Source organism: Ziziphus jujuba, chromosome 11 (assembly GCF_031755915.1).
Source record: "Ziziphus jujuba cultivar Dongzao chromosome 11, ASM3175591v1".
In the NCBI taxonomy this organism is placed as follows: Eukaryota; Viridiplantae; Streptophyta; class Magnoliopsida; order Rosales; family Rhamnaceae; genus Ziziphus; species Ziziphus jujuba.
In genome coordinates this window covers 8951554-8972842 of record NC_083389.1, presented here as the reverse complement: position 1 = coordinate 8972842, position 21289 = coordinate 8951554, and the positions used below count along the sequence as shown (strand labels likewise).

Below are 21289 nucleotides of genomic sequence, written 5' to 3'. Positions count from 1 at the left end.
AAAAGCCAAAACAATTGACCTCAAGCTATTGTAGGAACCGGAAAACGGCAGAGGGCCTGAATGGATAATAATAAATAAATAAATTTTTGTTTCTACCTCCGAAAGAAAAATATGAAAAAATTATAATGGAAAGGTAGCTAACCTTTTCTCTTTTTTTTTTTTATTTTTTTTTTAAGGAAAGAAAAGGTACCAAAAAAATCACCTTTTCAAGTAATTTCATCAATTTCTTTGTCAAGCCAATTATTATTAATATTTTTCACTTAATATGTAGAATTTTGGAGGTGGTTCTTGTTCCTGTAATGCCAGTTCAGAATGATGGGGCTAAGCTAGACAATTTCAATATTACAAGATTTTATTTTATTTCTTTGGTCGGGCCAATATTACAAGATTGCTACTATATTTATGCATAAGTTTGTTCACATGTGCGTTTGGTACTTCGGATATAAAATTATTTTAGAAACGAAAAATTTGTTACAACATAAATTTAATCAAATATGTCATGGCCGGGTTGAGCCAATAAATATTGAAGATATATATGGTGACAGAAGAAAATTTGCTATATGATTTATGGCAAATTAGCAATTTAACATTCAATTATTTGATTATATAACAAAAAAAATCAATTATTGGATCATAAGTAATATATATCAGTTCTATATATCTGATGACTAACCGACTTGTGGAATAATTATGAATAAATCTAAAAAAAAAAAAAAAAAGGGAAAAGATCTTTGACTTATAAGAGCTTGTCTACCGATCATATCCATCTTAATACTTTACATATAAATATAATATTTATACATGCAACATGCATGTCATATGCATATTCATTTTAACAATATAAAGAAATTGCAACTCTCTCAGCCAGGTAAATTAGTGCATGATTATGAAAGCCCTCAAACTAATATTTTTTGCCAGAAGAAAAAACGCACGTTTTTGTATAGTAGCTTCCACGAAGAAATAGTTAAACAAATAAATCTCCAGAATCATTGATAATTAATTAACATTGGCCAGAAAATAGCAAATACTTAAGTCAAATTTGCTTCTATTTTCCGAATTCTATACCGGTTTCTGGTCAACATGAAAATCAAGCAATAATACACATGGCTTCGATCTTCAAGCATCTTTTTCTGAAATTTAAAATTATTTGTTTAATCATGTAATTTTTATAATTAACATTTTTTTTTTCTGTAACCTGACAAATAGTTTGCCTTTGTAGGTGTGTATATAGAAAATAATAAAATTGAGAAACCATACAAGACATAAAAACGACCGCGTGTTGGTGGTGATTATCATTCATATAAAACTTTTTATTTTTCCGTATTTAAAATTTATTGAATAATACAAGTGGCAAGTCCCAATATATATACGGTAAGGTCATATCCAGGGTGTATATATAAAATATAGTTGACCTATATATTTTGTAATCGGGGGTATAGCTACAGGCTCTTTGCCCTAACAAATTAAGAGCTTGTGTAGGTGAATGAATATCTAACTGGCAGATACTATGACCTTTTCCTACAAATTAATTATTATTACTTTAGTTTCGTTATGTCAGTGCTGGTTTGGGAATGATTAATTTTAAAATGGTTAAAATCATTTTTTTTTAAATAAACAATCAAATATGAAATAACTTTTTAATAATTTTATTATTGAAAAGTTATTTATCTGCTAATTATAGAAGAAAGACTAATTAAATAATTTTTAAAAATTTATTTAAAATGATTTCTAAAAATTACTCCTAATTAAACTCCACGATAAATTAACCAGAGACATTAGAAAGTGATTCTGGGGTTTAAAATCCTTTTCTCATAATACTGTAAAATAAATGGAAAATGCATAGCTTAAAATATATATCTTCGATACACTCATTTGAATTTATGAATTTTAATTGAAAAATAGTATTATTCAAACAAAATTTATTTTGATATAATACATTCTTTTTTAACAAAAAAATAAAAAACAATAATTAAAATTGCTATTACAAATTATGTTTGTGTGTGTGTGTATATATATATATTTATTGAAAATAATGAAGACATACATATCTGTTTTGATCTTATATCTACAGTGCAACTAATGCAGACTTCGTTATGACCAATAACTCTCGCATGTACTTATGTGCTTTTGAAAACATATATATCTATAAATATAATTACTATATATAAATGGAAAATGTAGTAATTAATGGCAGCTCAGTACAATTAATACATCTTTTTCTGCCAGAGCATCTATTACTTATTCAGCCATGAAAGATCTATAGCTAAACAGATATATATATATATATATAGCCGTACAAAAAAATGACGAATTTTAAATCATCAATACTATGCAAAAAAAAAAGGTATATGTCTATTTCATTGTATACATATTTATAAATGATGACGCGTAGGTGTAATCTCTTTTCTCCTTTTAGGTGAGTTAAAACGAATCCGGATAATTGATACATATATATATATATATATATATAATATTCTTGACCAAAAAATGATAAAAACCTGATATACACTTCAAATGTCCTAATCCTTAAATTAAAATAGAAAATATTCTTGACCAAAAAATGATAAAAACCTGATAGACACGTCAAATGTCCTAATCCTTATGTTAAAAAAATGTTAAACATCAATGTCACATATGCTTCCTCTCTTTTCACTAGCTATATATACACAATTAATTTACGGTCACTTAAAACGCCAATTCAATGGATATGATACTATAGATACCTGATTAAAAAATAAACACAAATTTTGTTCCAAAAATAAAAAAATAAAAATCAATTTCCAGAGAGTTTTCATAATCTGTAAAAGAGTTTTGGATAGTTGACCACTTTTTGGATACCTATTCGCAAGAATTCATCAATCTCACTATAGTGGGTTCACTAATAATAAATTTGTTGTCTTCATGACTCCATTAGTTTAGTTTGTGATACAAATAGAGTACAAGAGCCGGCAAAGTAGTGGAAGTGACTGTTAGTAACTTATATGCAAGATAGGGAATATTAAAACTCTATCAATGTATATTTTTTTAATGAAAAAAAAAAATATCTCACTAATTTTTATTCTTTTTATTTTTGCTCAAACTCAACATCAAATCAAGTGATTAATTTATTAGATGCCGTTCCTATTTCAACATGTCTTCTTTTAAATATAAGGCGATTTATTTTTTATTTTTTATTTTTTTGGCCTTCATAGTTAAACTTTCCAAGCCTGTTGTTCGTTAAATTTATAAATTAACGGCTTGGATTTTATAGGATGAAAAAATATTTTCCACGATGTGTATAAAAGAAAAAAATATACATATATATATATATATATATATATATATATATTAGGAGAAAATTGGAATTCTGTAACATGGATTTCTGAACCTTGGATTTGGCACCGAAACCTGAAGATACAAATTATTCGTTCATAATATGTATAATTAACTTCGAACAGCCAATTTTCGCCAAAGCGTGTTTTTATTTATTAATATAATAATAATAATAATAATTATTTATAAAGTACTTAAGTACAAAAATGAGGTCTAATAAGAAAATATTCAATAAAATTTAACGGGATGATATAGTCAGAGAATATATATTATATTTACTATTAACTGTAGTGGGGGCTAAACAATATTATCAGATTACAGGCAATTAAACAAATTAGATTATTATAGGATTAGATTTTTTTTTTTTCCAGCAGTATTATTATTATTATTATTATTTTTGCGGGGTTTTGCTTCCAGTATTAGAAAAGTTTTTAAAACATACATACAACATATAATAATATTTGTTCCGAGGCCTTTATTAATAGGGAAGGTAGCCTGATGTGGTCGTATTATGCAAAGCAAATCAAATTAAATCTTCAAAAATCTACCTCAAAGAGAATAATAATAAAAAAGAAACTTTAAAACATCGATGATTTATCTATTTAATGAAACCAACCAGCCCGCCCATTACGTCATTTCCATCCTGTTGGCTTGGACCTTCCACAGCCTTTGAAGGCTGTCTTAAACTTCAACTACTATCATAATATTTAAAATTTTCCGAATTTAAAACCTCTTTTGATCTGTCACGAAAAATGAATGGAATTCTATACTTTTTTTTTGTTTAAAAAAAAAAAACTTCTACAATCATGATCGGCAAAAAAAGCAAAAAAAAAAAAATAGCGGTGGAATTCTGAAGAAAAGAAATTCAAATTAGTATAAATTAATTTTACTAAATGAGTATTTCAGAGTTCCAAAATTAAAAGTATGCAAATAGTTTTTTTAATTTTTATTTTTTTAAGTCAAAAGTGTCAAGTTAAACAAAATCGAAAAGAAGAAATAAAAAAATAGTTTTAAAAAAAAAAAAGGTCAGCATTTGCATGCCCACACAGAAGAAAACAAAATGGTCAGTAACAGCTACAATTGCATACCGTGAAGGGTAAATAAATGAAAATTCAATGGCAATTCCGTTATTGTTGGGAAAGTGAAGGGTAATTGGTAAACAATCCATTACCACTATGTCTTGCTTACCAGATTCCTATATAAACACCTTCGTCAGCAGCTTTCTCCTCGAAGTGTCCAAACTAACTGGAAAAGAAAGTAAAGGGTAAGATATGGCTGACTGCTCCTCTAAACTACCAGATTCCACTGCCGCAATCTCCACCGTCGACGAATACGGCGGTGCCACATTCTCCACCGTCCATCCAGACGTCATTCAAACCCACATCCTCACCCGTCTCGACGGTCCCACTCTAGCCTCCGCCGCGTGCACTTCCTCCCAACTCCACGCGCTCTCTTGCCAAGAAAAGCTCTGGACAGACATCTGCCACTCCACGTGGCCGTCCACGACAGCGCCACGTCTCCGTCATCTCATCTCTACGTTCCCCGACGGTCCCCGCTCCTTCTTCTCCGAATCCTTCCCTCCCCTCTCCGATTTGGAACCCACCACCACCACCACCGCCTCCAACACGTGGAGGTATCACTACCGCCCGTCGGAATTAATCTCGGCAGTCGATATTTACTACCGTGGGAAGCTCATGTTCAGCAAAGTCGTCGAGACCGAGACCGTGAGCGGGTGGTTCCGGTGCTCGCCTTTCCGAATTGACCTCCTCGAACCGAAAGACGTGGTTACGACGCCGATTCGTTACCCCAACGGAGACAACGCCTGCGGTCAGCTCTCGGAGGAGTTCACGCTGAGCTGGATCGTGATCGACCCGAGGGGACGGCGGGCGATGAACCTGTCAAGCCACAGACCGGTGTCCGTACAACGGCACTGGCTGAGTGGAGAGGTGCACGTGCGGTTCGCCTCGGTGCTGACCGGGGAGAGAGGATCGTCGTCGGAGTACGTGCAGTGGGGGATAGTGGTCACGTGCGGCGGGTCGGACAGCGGTGATATGCAGGTGAGGGAGGTGAGCTTGCTGGCGGAGGATATGGACGGAATGCATTTGAATGGTGGGGATAGTTTGGTAATTTTGCAGAGGGCTTTGGAGGGTAAAAAGGGAAAAGGAAGGAGGAGGGAAGAGGAGGGAAGGAAAAGATACGAAAAGTATCTGGAAAAAAAGAGGGACAGAAAAGAAAGGAAAGTGAAGACTGAAGGGGTATTAGATATGTTGTGTGCGGTGGTCGGGGTAATTGCATTTGCCCTTTTATGGTTATTCATCTTGTGCAGATAACAATAAGGAAAAATCCCATTTTACTGAAATATTTCAAATACCATCATGGAAAAACATAAATAAATAAATGATATAGCCTTGTTTATTTACTGTATATAATTTTTTTTTTTTTAATGATTTACAAGAAAACCTTTTTGGTTTCAATGGTCTGATATATAACTGTATTCTCTTTCTGAAAGCCATTAATAATTACCATTAAAAAGACGAATAATTCATATAAAGCCAAATTTTAAACATGGCTATTAGTTAAATTTATAAATATAGCCGAAATAGTAAGAGTTAGGATGAGATAAATAAATGCAATTTATAAGACTCAGATTAGAAATTTCAAAGCCATCCATCGATTAGAAATTTCAAAGCCATCCATCTTCTTTGCGTTTCAACTACATTATACTTAAAAATGCAGCTTTTGAAAGGACCACCAAAAATATTAATCTAATAATGACGCAGTCAGTATATTGGTACTTTGTAATAAAGTAATATGAAATCTTGGGTCAAATTTTGCTTAAGCATCATCTACCTTTCTATTATGCCCATCACAATCAAATTTATGCTCATAACCGTTTCGTTGCTTTTATACAATGAGACACACTCTCTCAGCTCTATTTATGATGTTGGGTGAGTCATGACTAAAGTTATCAGGTATGACCAATTTATTGATTTTTCAACTACAACGAGAGAATAGTAAAAAAAGGGTTTTGTTGTAAGCACTTGTCTCGTGGACTTTGAGAGAACGGGGTCCTTGTCCAATGTGAGAAAAACTTCAAAACCTCTTATTTCTTATTTTTTTAAACCAATATTCAACAAATTATATGAAGAACATAAAACTAATACGGATGCTGTGCCAGGAATTCATGAAGAGCCTTTTTTTTTTTTTTTTTTTCTTTGCTGGTAATGCAAAGACCTCATTACCCACATGAATTTGAAAAAAAGATGTGGCAATTTTAGTGAGTAGACTGAGACACTGTCGTGTTGATAGATTTGTCAGATTTTATTTCACAAAAAGGCCCATGCCCCAGTCTTCGTCTTGTCCCGCTTAAAATTTAACCACTTCTCAGCCTTGGTAGGTGAGTTGGATGGTCACGAGCGATGAGGAATGTGAGTGCCTTAATTGATGCAACGCAACCAAACCCACTGGGGGGTACTGAGTACCAAAAAGTGTAATATCACAAGGACATAAAGCCCAATTCTCAACAGAATGTATCGCAGCAAAAAATTAAAAACACTCACTACGCTCTCTCTCTCTCTCTCCCCATTCCGCTACTGTTGGAACAGTGAACTTGAACTGTGCTTTTATGCACACGATATTCCCTCGACTTTGATGTATATGCACACATGTGAATGGAGCAGAATAAAAGATGTGATGACCGATCCTTTTAAATCTTATCAGGAACATCTTCAAAAAGATGAATTTTTGACTAGAGCTGTGGACACTACAATAACTATAAGCAGTTCATAGTGACATTTACATAAAAAACCACGAGCAATTGTATAGCCTTGTATGTGAAATGAATAGATTGAGTGAGACAATAGGTGTGACTTGTGAGACTGCTTCGTTCCAGTTTCAACAGCAGCTAAATCTAAAGCAGTTGATTTAAACAGAACTGTTCAACATGAACAAAAGTTTCGATGAAAATATAACATAAAAAAATTTTAGCACAAAAAAAAGGGACAAAAACCAGGGTAAGACTACAAATTTCTTGAATATACCACATGTCAAGCGTAAAAATAGGATCAGCAACTGCCATATTCTACTATGAGCTAACTTTGAAATATTTGCTAGTCTAGCCTTATTTGATTCATTTAAACTATAGTTTGTAGTAATCACTTGCGCACTAATTGTGGAAACTTTCTCATTTATAAAATTAAAGTATACCAGGTTCTAAATAAAATTATATCAACTCTTGATTCTGGTGCTGAGGCTGTAGCTTCTAACACTTCACGCATTTGGAATCATCACAAATTAGCTTATTTATTAATAAAAGAAGCTAATGAGCTTATCCAAACATATACATGTAAAAGTAATCAACTATCAGCTAATAGTCGAGGAGGTCCCCTTGCTATTGGCATTTGATCACGAAAATTGGTACTGGGCTTTGCGTAGTCCACAAAAATTACACGCCCATTCAGTGCCTGACAGTATCTATCAGTTAAAAAAGGTGTGGAGAAAAAGCTAATTGAGAGTTTGAGGTTGGGGGGGAAGAAGGGATGTACCTTTCCATTCAAGTCCGTTATGGCTTTCTCCGCTTCAGCTTCTGAAGCGAAGGTCACAAATCCAAATCCTTTTGATCTGTCTGAGACTCTGTCCATTACAATTTTAGCTGGTGAAAACCAAAAAAAAAGAAAAAATAAAAAACAAAAAACAATGTCAAGTGCCAGATGATAAGATCTTATAAGTTTCAACATTCTTGCATATGAAAGCTATCAATCACCTTCAACAACTTGACCGCATGTTGAAAATGCTTCTGATAATCGCTCTTCGGTAGTGTAAAATGACAGTCCTGCAACACAGCAAGAAAAAAAGATTCAAAATTTCATAATCCGATAAACATTCAAAAAGATGCAATATACAATAAAGCTATCCAGCACGAGTATGCTGCTGCACAGCACTGGCTCTAGCCTGTCCAGCAAACCTGCACTAGTCAGCAAAATACGACAAAAGAATATATATAAAGCATCAAACTGTTTTAGATTACTTAGATTACTGCAACAAGCAAGTATTATAATATACCAAAAGGGTATTTAAAGTCTGGAATAAAAAAATGTATAACTTTGCCTAATAAAAATTGAACAAACAACTAAGCATAACCATACCCCATGCTTTACCTCTGGAGTGAAAATACAGTTTGGTATATATTTTCTAAGAAAATAGTTAAAGAGTAGTTCGTAGGCAAGTCCATAGATTCTCCTACTTGGATTTTGTAGAAATTATAGTCAGTTTAATTACTTGACTAGCACTATCAGAAACAAACAAACAAACTATATCGGTTTAACTTTCCTATCAATCCAGAATCACCAGAGACCAGACTCGACGAAGAAAGCTAATAGAGAATAAACCATATCAGAACGATCAAGTTTAGAAGATGAATAGCTAAATAAATAGGTAAGATTCTAGTAGACATTCCTCCAAACACTTCATACTCATAATTCAATTACTAAAATTAGTTTTTTTTTTTTTTTTTTTTTCTTACCCGCAAATTGGAGCACAAATATCCACTTTGGGACACATAATTTATTTATTAATCAGACTTGTAATCAAAGAAAACCTTTCGCGACAAATTCAAGGAGCATACTAACAGTTTTATTTCTCGGGGCGTAAAACTTAAATGGAGAAGAGAAAGTAGTACCTCCAACAAAAAGCTTAGAAGTGATCCCTCTGCAAGAGATAAGAAAAGCCGGAGGAAGAAGAGAGGGATATGATAACCTAGGGTGGTTTGATGCCAGTATTTTCCTCAAAGCCGCCATGTAAAAGCTTTGCTGCACGGGAGAGTTCGTTAGGAGAATGGTGAGGCGGTGACGATCTTCACTCGAAGGAGTCGAAGCGACACCGAACCAAGTTAAAAGTTAAAACAACCCAAGGAGAGCGTATATCATAGGACGAAGCAGGCTTCTGGACTCATCAGCAGATGGTCTGGACCCAAATAGATAAAACACGCAGTAACATGGACCTAGTGATTTTTGTTTCTTGTTTTTGTTTTGATTTTGCATCTTTTTTTTGTTTTTTGAGCTCTTTCATTATTATATATATATATATATATATATATTTTAATGCTTATCCTAATGAGAATGTAGGATTGGCTAATAAAATATCAAATCATATGCACATATAATTATATTATATCTACACTTTTACTAACACGATAATCAAATATTTAAAAAAAAAAATCACATCCCAAATTAATCAAAGAGAAGCGTCGCCAATTACACAAGTCAGAACCTTCTGCAAGTCTTTTATTTATTTATCCAAATCACAGTTGCTTCTGGGTAATCTCAATCAGTCGGTAAAGGCATCATAAAATGTCTACTTGGAATGGCACGCTTAGAGCACCAATACCGCTTTATTTTCTCACCGTATCCAGGAAAAAATTATAAAGGATAACCATTATATTAAAGCTCAGTACCAATTAGGAACTCTTTACCTACAAAGCTTCAGTTTGTCACACACTTTAAAAGTCTCCGATGTCTTAGGATAAATTTGGAAAGAGACATAAGGAAACCTAAAAAAATCTAAAGAACTAATATCATACACCTAGACACTTTGCATTTAGCAAAACTCTATTCCAACCGTTACAAACATTAGTTGACTTTGATTTTAGATAACTTTGTACTCGATGATTGAAAGCGCCAGTTCTTTGATGAGACTCATGATTGGTGCACCTTTAGCAGCAGTTGGTAGAACATGTCAATGAATTGATCATCCTGTCACAAAACAATTTCACCGATTAATTGAAAATACACCTAGGATGCCTATAATGTTCGAGACAGGAACAATTTATAGTGAACACTAGGAAATCGAGCCCTACCAGGGTACAGAAAAACTAGTTCCAAGGAGATGGGGACAATTCAGTATAAATTATAAAAAAAAAAAAAAAGAAGAAGAAGAGATCCATATGAAGATAATAAAAGCACAGAGTGAGAGAGAGAGAGACCTGAACAAGCAAAAGAAGGGCATCGCGAACTTTGTCTCTGTTAATAACAGGCCCCTCATTGGGTATGGGAGGTGCTGAACTAGGAGTTAAAGATGGTGGTGGAGTCGGTGGAGGAAAGGGCTGAAGCATTGGAGCACCATATGGACGTATGTTCATGGGTGGATGAAGAGAAGCACCAGTTGGCATAGATGAAGAAATAGATGGCATAATCAATGATGATGATGAGGAAGGGGGAGTAAAAAATGAGGAGGGCTTGACAAGATTAGTAACACGATTGCCACTGCTGCTGTTTAAATCAGATGTGCTATGTAGTGAGATTGGTGCAGATGGAGCTGAAAGAGAAAGGGCTGGTACTTGTGGAGTTGGTACAGGGGAGGAAACAATTGGTCCATAAGAAGATGAATGCATTGTTGAAGAAGAATTATAGGTCTGTCTCGGATTCGCTACATTTGGAGTAGCACCTCCAATATTCACCGCTGCCTGCAATACCATTAACGCACAGCTCAGCTCAGGGTTCACATCAAACATAAATTTATGCCATGCTAAGTAAAAAGGTAAGAATAACAAACTAGTTAATTTGGATAAATCTAAGTAGGACAAAAGTAGCACATTCACAAGTTCACAACCAGAATGTGAGGCAAGCAACTAAACATAGATTTAGACCAACCAGTCCACAATCTCTTATTGAAGAGTGAATAAGAAAATTGGTTGCATATTAATAGATTTCATTTTCCTAAAGTGGGAAACTTTGCATTGAATCAGAGTGACAGAACATACACTAAAGAAGTTCACGAAAGAAGGATCTTCAGAGGCTTCAGTGGCAGTGGAGACGGTTGGTGATGGCTCCAGCGGACCTTCAATAACTGACATGGATGGGAATGCTTCAAGCTCCTCAAACTCACTACAATGGGAGTGTGAACGAGATTTAAATCGAAGGGTTAACTTGCTCAATCAGTCATTATAACCTCAAATCTTTTCTAAAACCACATGAATTATTCAGCATTACTACTGATTGCAGACACTTAATATAGAATGGAACTACAAGAAGTTGAAATGGAAGAGGAATGCTTGCAGATTCAATCCTTGAGAAGATGAGTACCTTTTGCTTGAAGATACTTTAGGCTTTGAAGGAACCTTTGAGTATGCATTAAGTATCCTGTAACAAAAAAATAATTGTTTTAAGTTTTTAATTTATATAGGCAGCCTAGACATACATATCTCAACCAAATCCTCTTTTTCTTATTACATATATTTTTGCTGAACCTAAAAAGGCAAGGACAAAAATTATTGAGGAAGTCATTCATTACAAGCAATGAATATGGAAAAAAAAGTTTACATAAACATTGCAAAAATAGGCCATTCCTACATGCCAAAGGAGGCTAGTAGTTTCCACAGTCGCTCTAATTTTGCTCTAGCATTTAAGGTATCATCATAAATTTAAATATAGACATGTTTGCATGCCTGGGACCCTCTGGCATCTTCATATTGCCAATATAACTCTTGCTCATGTTGTATGATCCTGTTTAATTCCATAATTGAAGGAACTTGAATATAGCTTGGTAATATCAAAAACCTGCAAGCTTGTAAGCATAAATTGATGGCCTAAAAAACTACAAAAATAGGATTATTGACTTTTTAGTGCTTCCAATCTTAATTAAAATTTCAATAGGCAACTAAGCATTGCCAAAACAATCTTAATCCTACAACTGGAATATCATCAAGTAAAACATCTTAATATTTTCAACTTCTACAACATCAAATTTTCTCATCTTAGAGATACATAGTTCTCTAACTTCGCTAAGTGTCAGATTCTTGCAAATGCAACTTAATAATGTCTTTAATGTTGTTATACACATTTCCATCCTGCAAATCTATCATGTGCTTTGAAAGAAATGACAAAATTTTGAATAAATTGGAACAGATAGAGAGATACTATACCTACTAAAGAGATTTGCAACTTCCTCACATTCACGTGGATTGTAAAACCAAATTCCATTGACTTCTTGGGCAGCATTTCGATATAACAAGTATGGAACTTGTATTTCATACTCAAAGTCACCCAATAGATTCTCAATTAGGTTATCTGTTTTACATAAGAAAACAACAGAAGTTAGAATGAATCAAGAACACATCAAACGGATTTGAGACACACTTCTTAAAGTTAACCTAAAAACAAAGAGGAGGATCTTTCACAATAACTCCTGTAAAGCAATCAACTGGTCACCAGTGGCAACTTGAAATTACAAATCAGTTTGCAAGGCTGGTTGTCCAAAGCTTCTTTATCATGTTCCTATTTTGACTTATATTGTCGTTAAGACAAAGATCCTATTGCCAGACAAAGACCCCATCTGGCAACAAGTCAATTAGTTTTCCTTTAAACTTTGTGTAAATGCCAAAATTCTAAGTTCCAACTTTTAAATAGACCATCTAACATCACCCTCTCACCTGTAATTAAATTACCATTAGTAATTACCATTTAAGTTCCTTTCTTTTTCTAAAGTTCCACTAGGATTCTAAACGAAAACATGAAAATTGCAGCTGTCAAAATGAGAAATTTGTAAGGGTCAGATATCAAATAAAAAAGCCACATTAAAAGGGCCGATAATAAATGAAAATCAATTTCTACCCACTATAGCAAGCATAATAACAGTGTAACTTAGCAAAAATTACAAGAAGATTATGAATACAAACCAGTGTTGCGCCGGTTCATTACGATGAACTGAAACCGTGGCTGCGTATTCCTTAACAACAAAGTGCAGAATTTCAATTAGAATAGCTGATTATGGATTTAACCATACATAAGGCAAACTATCAATATCAAATAGTATCTCAAATTCACATGAATTTTCTAAAGAAGAATAGATAAAAGATCTACTACTAAACAACCACTGAAATAAATTATTACCTCTTAACCACAAAGAGAGATCCTTCAACGTCCTTGCGACTCTACAACCAAACAAAATCTTTTAGAACACTTTGATTCTAATTGGCTTAACCAAAATTAAATCTCAAGCGTTAGTTTATGAGTAAACTTCAAAAAGGAAAAAAAAAAAAAAATATATATATATATATATATGTATATATTAACGTGGAGACATTGACCAGCTGAAAATTCACAAAGCCAAAGAACCGTAAAAAAGTCGAAGGCAGTAAAACTCCTAATTTCCTCAACAATATTTCTCGGAAACGCAATAGAGAAACAAAGGGAATATGAAAATACAAACCCATTGATTGTTCTCGATGTTAAATTCGTAGAACGTGACGTGGGCGGCCGTGATTAGAATCTCTTCTATGAAAGGATCCATTCTCTGAAGCACAGTGAGATTGAGCATTTTGGTGCTCTGTTGATCGAGATTTGGCATTAATTTCCCGGTCTGAGACATCTCTAACCTAATCGGGGACCAAGCTTAAACCCTAGATTTGATTTTACTAGTAAAATTTTCCTCCTCACTTTCCCGGAAAAAAGTTATTGAGAGAGGTTAGATGGAATAGTAACCTCGTTTGGTGGGGTATCCGTATTGGCTCAGGAGAGAGATAATAAGCTGGGTAGGAGTATCCGATCGGAAATGGATCTTTGTGCGAATGAGCTGGAATATATAATTAAAATATATTTGCTTATTTACATCGTCAAATAAAATAAAATTAAACAAATATATTTTCTATTTATTTGTGTGAGATATAATCTTCACAAATTTGATGCAAGGAAAAAATGTAACATTTTTTATTAATTTAAAAATTAATTTAATTTTAATTAAATTTATAAAATTGTATACAAAATGCATACAGTTTGATTTATAAATTAATTATAATATTTTACTTAAAGTAAATTAATTGAAGTGAACAAAAAATAATAATAAAATTTATCATTGTTATTATTATTATTATTATTTTTATTATCAGATTGCAATAATTTCTACCAAACCATGAGGCATATTTTTGAAAGGGTTTACTATTGAATCAATTTCATTTGACAAATCTGCGTTGTTTGTGAACAAGAATTATCAAATTATTAACTTAATTTAAATATTTATATTATTACATAATTGATTTCAACCTCCATCTTTAATAATTATACCATTCCAAACCAATGCTTTATCTCGAAAAGAAAGGGATAATTAAAATGAGCACAAAATTATAATAAATTCCATTAGTTACAATATTTTTGGCATGCAACAAAAGTACAAATTACATGCACTTCACCAACTTCACACAAAAGAAAGAAAAGGAACATCAAGTAATTACGGAAGAAACACCAAAATAAGAACAGCAGAAACTATATATGTAGCTTATTTTTGAATATTCTGTCTCCATCTTCTTAATGTTTTCGAAGAGCCAAAGCTGATATGAGAATCAAGAAGACAAAGACAACAACAGTGACAAACGCGGCCACCACTGCTCCGCTGATTTTCTGACAGAAATCCCCAAACTGGTTGCAGATTGCCAACCAATTCGAGCTCGAATTCCCATTGTGAGCTAAGTAAACTACAGCAGCAGCGGCAGCAGCAGCAGAAGTTGTCAGAGTAAGTGCCACCTGAAGAAAACAAATTAATTTAACATGTTTTAATTGAGTAATACTAATAAATCCATAGTTTGACATAGTCACATGACCATACGTATACAAGGACATCAATTAATAGTTTAAAATTAAAAAATCCCAATAAATGTGATGAAAAAAAATAAAAACATCAGGTAATATGTTATCTAATATAACACACCATACAACATATTATCTAATATTACATGATGCTGTTCAGATTTTATAATAAGAGAAAAAATTAGAAAAATTATATAGATCATGTATTTATATGTGAATTGATATATTACAATGTCCATGATGAGGAGGAAGATCCGGGGACCAGCTGCATGGGGACGAACAATGGCTACTATGGAGAAGGGAAGGGAGAGGACTAGGTATCCACTCACTATCGACATTGCTATAAGAAAAAACCTGCAAACCATTTTTGTATGTGGATTAATAATCATTGTTAATAGCATCAAAATTCAAATGGGGAATTAATTAAAATTATTAGGGGTTAAAAGAATTTTGACATACTCAAAGGTTGGCATATCATCATAGCTAGCTTCAAACTGGAAGAACTGAGTGAAGAAAGGAAGACTTTGGTCACTGGTTCCCATGGTGGCTGCAGCAGACAGACCAGCTACAATGCCACCGAGCCTTAAAACGAAGTCAGTTATGGCAACCCCTTTCTTCCATCCTCCTCTTTGTTGACTGGTACTGGTGACCACAGCATGTGCTTTTCCTTTGGGCACACCGCTTGGCTCTGGAACATCAATGGTGGTTGAGTCACCGCTCTTCATTTTTAGTTGAGAGAGAAAGAGCTCTAAAAAACTTGGAAAACTTGGGAATTAGAATGCTTGAATAGAAGAGAGTCGAAAGCTTGGAATGAAAATGCCTGAATGTGGATATAGCTTTATATAGGGGAACAAAGAAAAAGCTTAGTTTCAATATAGTCAAACATATTTCTATATATTAATCTTTTTTTTGGCTAAAATTTCTATATATTAATCAGTTAATGGGAGTCGCTGCATTTTTTCCATGCACTGAAGTCATCTCTTTTATTTTTTTTCCTTTTTTCTTTTTATTTTTTTTTTATTTTTTTATAATCACAAAAGTGAGTGAGAACTAAGAAGATGGATTAAGTCGGGGATCGGATGGATGACAAATTTTTAAGAGATGGATATGCATGAAGATCAAACGGTGATGAAGATGTTTTCTCGGCCTTTTTTTCTTTTTTTAATATGATATAGCATTTTAATTAGCTTTTAATATGTTATAGTGGGGAAGAGAGGAAGTTTGTGTTCTTGAAAAAAGTAATACAATTTAAATCGAAAAGCTAACCTGTTTACTAACTAACAACTTTATTCTCTTAATCAGTCAACTAAACCATGTAGCAAAACCTCCCTAATCCAACAATGAAATAGTTTCGGTTCTCTGTCATTCCTTTTCAATCTTTATCCTGTTCTGATATATGAAGCACTTGATCATCTATAAGGGGTATGCGCACTAAGGTCATTATAATCCTTGACCTCTAAATGGATCTCAAACTTCTCAAATCGAGGGTTATAGCAGATGAATTGAAAAGGAGAATAAGCCAAACCCGTTAGTTACAAAATTTCAAACTTTGGACAACGAATGTGATGGATTCTCTTAGCATTAAGTCCTCCATTTTGGTAATGAGCAATTTATCAGCAATCTTTTCAGACGATAAGCAATCTGAGTGGGTTTTGTCCATCCAATGTGCCTAATGACTATCTTGAACGGACCCTACTGTCTAATTTTTTACCAGGATTAGGATTTTGTTTCTTGTTTTTTCTCTATCGCTCTTTAGTCAAAATGGAATGCCAATTTTAGCAAACAAGTAAATAAATATTTAAGAATGGAGGTGGGTTCGGTATGGTATGAGTGGACACACATTCACAAGTATACAGCTTCCACGTGTAAAGATTGACTTCTATTAACAAAACAACATAAAACGTATCAGGTTAGAATTACAAATTTTCTTTCTAATCTGGTTTGTGAAGCGAACAAATAGAATCTATACTTGGTATATGTATACCGCTTTGCTTGACTGTTAATGCTATTTCTCTTAAACAATTCAACATCCCGAAGTCAATCTACAAAGATAAAGGGTATTACAAAAATCAAATTGTAGAAAAACTATCTTATAAATTAGTTGGACAAAATTGAGTGAACCACTTCTTAAAACACTGCAAATACACATAACCAAATATTTCAAAAAGCTGACTATGTACGTATTCTCCATCCACGCTCAGCGAGTGCCATATTTACCCGGTTAGCAGCTTCTGCAGTGTCATTAAGTGGAGAATAGCTCCAGCTATTGGATATCTGTGAATAAATTCAACAAAAATAGTTCAAGGCAATTTGTTCGATGTTAAATAGGAATGATTGCAACTATAGTTCATGGCGCATAAACTTGTTTGTGCAGCAGTGATGAGGTTTCAACTATAAAAGCTAGCGCACTATGGAAAAAGCTTTTTTTATTTTCTAATCTCTAGTTGCACTCAGCTATCCATTCTGAACGAACATATACATTTAAAATCAGGTAATGCAAGAACCACTCCTGTCCTCTTATGACCAGAGAATACTTGAAATACGATTGACTTAGAATCAAGATACCAGTTTAAATCTCTTATTTTTCAATTGATCAATTTTAAGAAGGGTATAATGACTACTTTCATGGGAAAAAAGCTATTGCAATTCTAGATCAATAATCACCATCAATAGAACTTCACAAAATTACTAGTAACTTACATCCTCTTGGCTAGTAAATGGTCTGACCACACGTTGTTCCTGCAGAGACTTCTGAAAGTCTGCAAACTTCCATGTACAACGCTCCGCTCCAATCACATAAACAGGCTTGCTGAGCCAAATTGTTAATTTTCAAAAACAGATTAATACCACTTTAAGGAGGCATAATTTAAACTAATAATTTTTAAGAATTCAACCCATATCACTGTGTCATCATGCTTGGAAGTTTGGAACATACCCAGTGCTGCAAGCCTCACTCAGCATACTGACTGAATCAGCAGTGATGACAAAAGCATCAGCCCAGGCTAGATGTCCCATATGTGGATTTGAACCTAACCAGAAGTACAGAGTATGCATTAATATTATCCCTCTTCGATGTGTTCATGCATATCTATGCATGTAAACCTCAGAATTTGGAACAGTACCTTTGCCATCCCAAATGTACACTTTAGGATTTGTACTGAATTCTTTCACCAAAATTTTTGACACCTGTTGGAAACACCACCCAGAAAAAAATGAGCCCCAAATCCCTATTAATAAAACCTTTGACCATGCCATAAGAGCCTTTGTACCTTCTCAGGAGTTCTTCGAGAGAAAGACATTCTCACACTTCCACAGCTCCAAAGAACATCATGTAGTGTAGATGCTAACTGTTTTGCAAGATCAACACCATATGGACAGTTGCCTATTAAAATAATATGTTACTTTTCAAAACAACATAAAGATAAAATAAGTTTTCCAAGTAGCTTTTTAACACACAAATCTTAATGCAGGACATGAGTATATAACAAGTAATTGCTGGTCTGTAGCAAAGTTTTCAAGTATGAAATATGACAATACCCAGTCACCATGGGGTTTAAGTATGACACATGAAGTACTCTGGTGTGTCCACTAGTAAGAACAAAATGGTTTTATTGGTGAAAAAATTTTAATGGATTACTTACAAACATATATTTACTGGTTCAGGATTTAAGCTATCCCTAAAAACAAATTTCAGAATCAGGCTTTGAGCTCAAGTTCTCCTAGCACGGGTACTATAATTAAGCAAAACTTGAATAAATGAAAACCACCCTTCTCCATACAAACCCTTAACTATATTTGCCTCATAAGATAGCTAACATTGAATGGTAGAACATTCTTAACTATATTATTCCCCTTGTTGGGTTGGCTATTTAAACATTCAAACCAGACTAAATGTGAACCTTAATGTTGAAGAACAAAAGAAATTTCGTGGATGGAGGGAAAGGAAGACATACAGATAGTTAAAACAATACAAGGCTTAATCAGAGCCTCCATACAATAAATCATTGCCTGATAATTACGCACTATGTCAGCTCTAGATTTATCGAAATACCTAAACCAACCATCTACTATGCTGTTACATTAGGAAAAAAAATTATTAAATGACTCTCTTACATAAAATTCAGAAAATATAAGATCTAAAGTAATCTGATGATCAAATATGCTGAATTTTCAAAAAGTCCTTATCCGGCCACAAGTATAATCCCTATCTGGCCGGCCACAAGGATGTCTAACATATGTTTGTAGTTTGAACAAAATGAAAACAATAACTAATTCAGGATCTAAAACTTTACTTGAAGGTCCACCAATATTAACTACGAGCAAAGGTTTGGGAAGCAGTGCCAACTCATCATGCCAAGCAGAAGCAGCACTCCTTAGTGCAGCAGAATCAGCTTGATGAAGGGCTCCAACAGTGAGAACCTGAAACGCATAATCCAGAACCTGTAAGCTTTCTAAATAATTGTAAAAACAAAAGGAAGAACACCAGACATTTTGAATGAGTAAAGGCATTTTGTTTACGTATTTCTCATCAAAGATACTCACCACATTTTTTCCTGGTGGTTCACGGGGAGTAACCCACCTTCTCAGAAACCAAGGAATTTGCGCCTGTGCATGAGGAGTCAATGGATAATAATCATGACGGGGAGTTATCACCAAATCAAACCTATTTAGACGTGACCTTGGATGCTGTATCTGTAAAATGTTGTCAAAGAAGAATATGATCAGAAATCTTCCTATTTCTGTGTCAAATAATACACAAAGAGATCCTATTTATAACTACCAGATTGCTATGCAAGACTCCTCATGAAAAGTAATACAGCAACACTCTGAAATTCCTTTTTCAGTAAAAACAACCAGTAGAATATTTTCAAACTACCATTTTCCATGAAGCATTACTTTTTTCCAGAATAACTTAAAAGCTTAAAAGCATGAATAGAAGCTTCAAAATTCTTGTAAGCTTCAAAATTCTTATGGAAAAACGTATTTGGGCAAAACTAAACTAACAATAATACCAGCTACCTTCTCAAAACACCACAAAGGCACACATACTGACTTAGTTTCCAGTTACATATGCAAAGCAAAAGCTGAAGTTAACCTGCACAACAAAAACATTTTCCGGGGCTAAACGTTTTATGGAGCTTGCAACGTCAATAGTATCCCTGCCAGAAGCAACCACTAGCAATGGGCCATCCCTGAAAGACCATTTGGATTCGTTATTTATTTCATAGAGAAAATGAGCTCAAATTCTGTTGTGATTGATCGTGATTCTATGGAACTGAATGATGAAGGGAAAAAAAAAAAAAAAAAAATTCTAAATTTCTTACTAAAAGAAAAAAAAATAAAAATAAATAACAATAAAATAAAGGCAGTAGCAGAACTTGACCTGTCAAAAGTTTCACGAGCCATATTTGCAATCTGCTTTGCATCAGCTTCCAAAACATCAGATAGGCCTGCGCTATCACCATGTTCACCATCAAGATGCATCAGTTTTAACCTTCCAGAAAGCATTTGAATTCTCATTTAATTCCGGAAAAGTAAACAAATTAACCATCAGATACGCCATTTCAACAACAAACATTCAATACACATTTATATACATAATATATACTATATGATACTAAAATTTGTGCTTAGTGGCACCACCATTGATTCCATGTGAAAGAGGTTGAACTCGGTTCAGTCCTCGAATTCGCCGGACGATACGCTCAAATTTCTTGTGCAGAGAAACTGGAAGCCAGTGAAGCCATTCGTTGATTCCTCCTCTCGGCCTACTGATACGCTGCATAAAATCGTTACCCAAAGTATAAGCTTCGATGCAAAGTTTTTGCAGAGATATATGTATTTGTATATATATATATATATATATATGTATATATATTGTCAGAAATTCATTCGGGATAGAAAATGATGATACTTACGTAAAAGGATTGCCGACCTGAGAGGCCAAGCGCTCGAACCAAACCAATGCTCTGGTTCTCGGAGCCGGCAAAACCGTTTCCGATGACGACGGCGCGTCTGATAACGCCGGAAATCCCACCTTCGAAGATCTCAGGCATGCCCGAAAATCCGGTGGGAGGTTCGGGAAGCCTGATTGGCCTCATCTAACGAAAAGCCTCGTTGGTTATGCAAACCGTAAATGCGTTTCAGAAGAACTAATTAACCGATTCAAAATCAAGCGCTCGATGCTTCTCCTCTCTTCTCTTACGTTGCTCTGCTTCGTAATTTTTTTCTTTTCTAACTTCTCCGTTATTTTTTTTTCCTGAGAAAATAACCAAAAAAAAATAAAATAAAATAAAATAAAATTTGTTTAGTTATAATATTAGAGATAAGAGAAGCTTCTATTGGGCTTGTTGGCCCAGAAACGAGAAGATCCACAGACCGAATGATCAGTATTTGGCCCATTA

The 21289-nt window shown here is 34.0% G+C and overlaps 5 protein-coding genes across 5 annotated transcripts; 1 reads left to right on the top strand and 4 right to left on the bottom strand.

Annotated features, from left to right (window-relative positions):
• Nucleotides 1–4360: 4360 nt before the first annotated feature.
• On the top strand, nucleotides 4361–5727 carry LOC107415040 (probable F-box protein At2g36090). Its single transcript, XM_016023305.4, has one exon. The coding sequence runs from the start codon at nucleotides 4584–4586 to the stop codon at nucleotides 5640–5642; it is 1059 nt and encodes a 352-aa protein (XP_015878791.3). The 5' UTR covers nucleotides 4361–4583; the 3' UTR covers nucleotides 5643–5727.
• A 1754-nt stretch (nucleotides 5728–7481) lies between these two features.
• Nucleotides 7482–9376, bottom strand: LOC107416320 (small RNA-binding protein 11, chloroplastic). Its single transcript, XM_048465403.2, has 4 exons — nucleotides 8990–9376; nucleotides 8075–8143; nucleotides 7857–7963; nucleotides 7482–7775 (listed from the first exon to the last, which is right to left on the bottom strand). Exons 1-4 carry the CDS (start codon nucleotides 9105–9107, stop codon nucleotides 7668–7670), a joined length of 402 nt encoding a protein of 133 aa, XP_048321360.2. The 5' UTR covers nucleotides 9108–9376; the 3' UTR covers nucleotides 7482–7667.
• A 340-nt stretch (nucleotides 9377–9716) lies between these two features.
• LOC107416316 (mRNA-decapping enzyme-like protein) lies at nucleotides 9717–13853 on the bottom strand. Its single transcript, XM_016024801.4, has 8 exons — nucleotides 13516–13853; nucleotides 13197–13237; nucleotides 12983–13032; nucleotides 12230–12374; nucleotides 11391–11447; nucleotides 11069–11192; nucleotides 10292–10771; nucleotides 9717–10061 (listed from the first exon to the last, which is right to left on the bottom strand). The coding sequence occupies exons 1-8, from the start codon at nucleotides 13672–13674 to the stop codon at nucleotides 10005–10007; spliced, it is 1113 nt and encodes a 370-aa protein (XP_015880287.1). The 5' UTR covers nucleotides 13675–13853; the 3' UTR covers nucleotides 9717–10004.
• A 559-nt stretch (nucleotides 13854–14412) lies between these two features.
• LOC107416329 (casparian strip membrane protein 1) lies at nucleotides 14413–15880 on the bottom strand. The gene is made up of 3 exons (XM_016024815.4): nucleotides 15345–15880; nucleotides 15116–15239; nucleotides 14413–14822 (listed from the first exon to the last, which is right to left on the bottom strand). The coding sequence occupies exons 1-3, from the start codon at nucleotides 15608–15610 to the stop codon at nucleotides 14607–14609; spliced, it is 606 nt and encodes a 201-aa protein (XP_015880301.3). The 5' UTR covers nucleotides 15611–15880; the 3' UTR covers nucleotides 14413–14606.
• Nucleotides 15881–16749: 869 nt separating this feature from the next.
• Nucleotides 16750–21144, bottom strand: LOC107416335 (mitochondrial fission protein ELM1). Its single transcript, XM_016024824.4, has 11 exons — nucleotides 20804–21144; nucleotides 20529–20664; nucleotides 20269–20335; nucleotides 19981–20077; nucleotides 19428–19577; nucleotides 19178–19304; nucleotides 18155–18267; nucleotides 18008–18071; nucleotides 17821–17914; nucleotides 17586–17694; nucleotides 16750–17159 (listed from the first exon to the last, which is right to left on the bottom strand). Exons 1-11 carry the CDS (start codon nucleotides 20984–20986, stop codon nucleotides 17058–17060), a joined length of 1242 nt encoding a protein of 413 aa, XP_015880310.3. The 5' UTR covers nucleotides 20987–21144; the 3' UTR covers nucleotides 16750–17057.
• Between the last annotated feature and the right edge of the window lie 145 nt (nucleotides 21145–21289).